Below are 5,000 nucleotides of genomic sequence, written 5' to 3'. Positions count from 1 at the left end.
CTCTCTGTGTGTGTGTGTGTGTGTGTGTGTGTGTGTGTGTGTGTGTGTGTGTGTGTGTGTGTGTGTGTGTGTGTGTGTGTTGTCTCTGTACGAGCACCGCAGGGAGGATGTCCTCCCAAGGGCCCAGAAGGCCTGAAGGCTGGGGCTGACAACACTGATAACTGAGATCAGCTGTTCATCCAATGAACCTCAAGCATAAACAAAAATCCACATTAAAACACACACACACACACACAAACAAACCCAGTGTGAGACGAGTTTCAGAGAGGTGGGGGGATAAACAGATGTCACATTAAAGCTGGAAGGAGGCCTTTTTTCCATCCTCACACTGAGTCCTCAAGGCTAACTATCAGCACACACACACACACACACACACACACACACTGAACCTCTCAATCTCTGTCTCCTCTTTGATGTCAGGTCAACATGAGGCGAGAACACAAAGGGAGCTTCACTGCTCAAAGAGCTGAAGCAGAGAGCAGACACCGTCCTGCTCATCTTCATCATGACCTTTTCATGACCTCAGGAGGACAGACAGGAAACACAGGCTGACCATGTGACACAGCCACGCCTCCAACGCAACACATGACTGTCTCATACGGATCTGTTATCTCCAGAAACTTCCACAAAGCAGCTGCAGAAATTCCTCTTTATACCTTCAACCTTCATCTCTAACCTTCATCCTCTTCATCATGACCCTGACCTTCATCCTCTTCATTGTGAGGTCCTTTACCTGCTTTTGTAAAGTGTCTCGAGATAACGCCTGTTATAAATTGACGCTATATAAATAAAGATTGATTGATTGATTGATTCATCATGACCCTAACCTTCATCCTCTTCATCATGACCCTGACCTTCATCCTCTTCATCATGACCCTGACCTTCATCCTCTTCATCATGACCCTGACCTTCATCCTCTTCATGACCCTAACCTTCATCCTCATCATGACCCTGACCTTCATCCTCTTCATCATGACCCTGACCTTCATCCTCTTCATCATGACCCTGACCTTCATCCTCTTCATGACCCTAACCTTCATCCTCATCATGACCCTGACCTTCATCCTCATCATGACCCTGACCTTCATCCTCATCATGACCCTGACCTTCATCCTCATCATGACCCTGACCTTCATCCTCATCATGACCCTGACCTTCATCCTCTTCATCATGACCCTGACCTTCATCCTCATCATGACCCTGACCTTCATCCTCATCATGACCCTGACCTTCATCCTCTTCATCATGACCCTGACCTTCATCCTCTTCATCATGACCCTCACCTTCATCCTCTTCATCATGACCCTAACCTTCATCCTCTTCATCATGACCCTAACCTTCATCCTCTTCATCATGACCCTGACCTTCATCCTCTTCATCATGACCCTCACCTTCATCCTCTTTATCATGACCCTGACCTTCATCCTCTTTATCATGACCCTGACCTTCATCCTCTTCATCATGACCCTAACCTTCATCCTCTTCATAATGACCCTGACCTTCATCCTCTTCATCATGACCCTCACCTTCATCCTCATCATGACCCTAACCTTCATCCTCTTCATCATGACCCTGACCTTCATCCTCTTCATCATGACCCTGACCTTCATCCTCTTTATCATGACCCTGACCTTCATCCTCTTCATCATGACCCTGACCTTCATCCTCTTCATCATGACCCTAACCTTCATCCTCTTCATAATGACCCTGACCTTCATCCTCTTCATCATGACCCTAACCTTCATCCTCTTCATCATGACCCTAACCTTCATCCTCTTTATCATGACCCTAACCTTCATCCTCATCATGACCCTAACCTTCATCCTCTTCATCATGACCCTAACCTTCATCCTCTTCATCATGACCCTGACCTTCATCCTCTTCATCATGACCATAACCTTCATCCTCTTTATCATGACCCTGACCTTCATCCTCTTCATCATGACCCTCACCTTCATCCTCATCATGACCCTAACCTTCATCCTCTTCATCATGACCCTCACCTTCATCCTCTTCATCATGACCCTGACCTTCATCCTCTTCATCATGACCCTAACCTTCATCCTCTTCATCATGACCCTAACCTTCATCCTCATCATGACCCTGACCTTCATCCTCTTCATCATGACCCTAAACTTCATCCTCATCATGACCCTGACCTTCATCCTCTTCATCATGACCCTCACCTTCATCCTCATCATGACCCTAACCTTCATCCTCTTTATCATGACCCTAACCTTCATCCTCTTCATCATGACCTTAACCTTCATCCTCTTCATCATGACCCTCACCTTCATCCTCATCATGACCCTAACCTTCATCCTCTTCATCATGACCCTAACCTTCATCCTCTTCATCATGACCCTAAACTTCATCCTCATCATGACCCTAACCTTCATCCTCTTCATCATGACCCTCACCTTCATCCTCTTCATCATGACCCTAACCATCATCCTCTTCATCATGACCCTCACCTTCATCCTCTTCATCATGACCTTAACCTTCATCCTCTTCATCATGACCCTCACCTTCATCCTCATCATGACCCTAACCTTCATCCTCTTCATCATGACCCTCACCTTCATCCTCTTCATCATTTCTGCCCTGTATAGAAGAACCTCCTCCTGCTTACCTTCCTCAGCAGGTTGCAGATCCTCTCGATGTTCCGCAGTCTCTCCCTCTGCAGGGACACAAACAGACACATGGTGAGTTCTTCACTGTGTTGACCAACATCCTGAAATCTGATAGAACACACAAGCGAGCTCTCCGTTTGTTCGACGGCGTTTAGAAGAAGAGAAGATAAAAGTGAAGTAAATGTCGCTGCTCGAGTGTCAGACAGGAGCTGAATGTTCAGAGGCCAGTTTCTGACGACTGTCTTAAAATGACAGCGAAGAGACGTAGAGGTGAACACACCACCAGGGGGCTCTGGATCAACACCAGAAGAAAAGATGTCACCAAGACTGGTGAATCATGGGAGTGATTCTCTTTGCTACCCCCCCAATGAAAAAGAACTCAGAGTTAATGGTAGCCGAGACGACAGAGTGAAGCTGCCCTGAGGAAGACAATATATTTACTGACGAGCGTGTGTATCAAAAGTATCATTGAGATTCATGTTTTCATTGAGATTCATGTTTTCACAGCAGCACGAACTCCAGCAGCTCACGCTTCCTTATGCAGCGGTCTTTGACGTTACATCCTGCGCCCGCCACCATAACACACTCTCAAATGAAGGATTTCTCTGGCTTTGATAACTGTTGGAGATATTTGAGGTAATGTGGGGACTCATCAGCGATATAACACAGCTGTCATCGGACAGCTGAAGGGAAACAGGAAACGTTAGGCGGAGCGAGCGGGAGGATGACATGCAGCAGAAAACCCAGGTTGGATTTGAACCCGCGGCTGCTGCGATGAGGACTAGTGTCCAGACATGAAGCCAGCGACATAACTGGCACACACGTTAGGTCTATTTTTAATTCATTTAGATATTTACGCATGAACATTCAGATAAAATTCTACACATTGTTTGTTCAAGTAAAAAGCACATGAAACATCAACGCTAGGTTTAAAAACAAACATGCTATAAATGTGACATCACGTTTATATAATTAAGTGTTGAAGCTGTAAAAGGCCTAAATCAGCACTTACCACAATGCTGACTTGAACAGCCGAGCTCTTTACATGGTCATGAAATATTTAATAATTCCTATAGAGACACAATCTGGACATGACTGGCAGCCCTGCCTGCTCCACGGGGAGCGATGCATAACTTTGGCTGCTCATAAATCATATATTGATCTGAGCTTCACGCTGTGTGCCTGTGCAAAGTCAATAGGACTTTATCTGTGCCTGTCATAAGCTGGCTGCAAACGCAGACAGCAGAGGCTCCATGGGAACGCTAGAAACACAAAAACATACTGAGGCTTGTACCCAGCGTCAGAGCCAGCGTGTCCAAAGCTCAACTAATATTTAGTGTACACACACACAGACGTGAAAAAAACTGGATCAGAGTCCGCTTCAGTGGATGCAAGCACTCTGTTTGTGAATGTTTTTGACACAACACAGTCCGAACACACGCCAGGAAAAAAAACTACTAAGTGCATACTGTAGTCTGACTGCATATCTCCACATACTCGCCTACTGTACGGCATTCTTCTATCTTGACTATATTGACTTTTCACTGTGTGTTTGAGGTTTCTTGTGTGTGTGCACACCACGTGTGTGTGTGTGTGTGTGTGTGTGCGCACCATGTGTGTGTGTGTGCACACCATGTGTGTGTGTGTGCACACCATGTGTGTGTGTGTGCACACTATGTACCAAACATTGTCGTCTACTAAGAGCTGATCATTAGGGGTGATTTATTCTATGAGTCCTGTTTCTGTGCTGCTGCAGTCACGCTGTGTTTGGAGGCACTGATTCTGTCGAAACAGGAAATGTGAGGAGCCACAGTCTTGACTGAGTGTTTGAACGTGTTGTTGTTTGTGGATTTACAGATTATTTTCTTCTTTTTGGATGAGTCACAGCAGCCCCTCTCTAGTGCGCTGATGTGTCCATGTTCGGAGTGTCAAGTGTGACACATCTAAAAATACAAACTCATCTATAAATCCAGGAATCTGTAAGTCCAGTTTGTCAGACAACCATTTGTCCGATGGACGTCAGACTGGGCGGTTGCATTGCTGTGGCCTGAGGAAGGGCAGTGCTGATTGTGAAGTTTAGATTAGCTCAGATTGTTCATCAAACCTTTTAAACAGTTTTACTGTGGTGCAAGCCGATGGAATCAAAACCTACCAGAAACACGAGACGAGTGGAAACAATGTTATACAGGTCGCTGAGTGGACGCACTCGTCAATGTAACGTAAGTGTATTGTTTCATTTTGCTCAATGGGGGCTAACTTTAGTACTTGATCTATTACAGGTTAGCTAACAGTCGTTAGCTAAAGTGTGCCTCACGTCGCTCTGTTGTTCCTCATCCACAAAACTCCAACTTCTTTGGCATGACTCGT

The 5,000-nt window shown here is 45.7% G+C and overlaps 1 protein-coding gene across 5 annotated transcripts in view; it reads right to left on the bottom strand.

The window, feature by feature from the left end:
* Positions 1-5,000, bottom strand: part of cnih3 (cornichon family AMPA receptor auxiliary protein 3) — a 78,599-nt gene that overhangs the window by 45,411 nt on the left and 28,188 nt on the right. For all 5 annotated transcript variants that reach the window (XR_013778782.1, XM_079339758.1, XM_079339756.1 and 2 more), the window contains exon 3: positions 2,633-2,680. Coding sequence is in view for 4 of the 5 variants with exons in the window: in XM_079339758.1 (XP_079195884.1) it covers positions 2,633-2,680 (48 nt within the window). In the remaining variant the exon portion in view is untranslated. The remainder of the gene's footprint in view (positions 1-2,632; positions 2,681-5,000) is intronic.

This window comes from Symphodus melops (assembly GCF_947650265.1).
Source record: "Symphodus melops genome assembly, chromosome: 1".
NCBI lineage: Eukaryota > Metazoa > Chordata > Actinopteri > Labriformes > Labridae > Symphodus > Symphodus melops.
The sequence above is the reverse complement of the archived record's forward strand: the minus strand, read 5'-3'. Positions and strand labels throughout refer to the sequence as shown.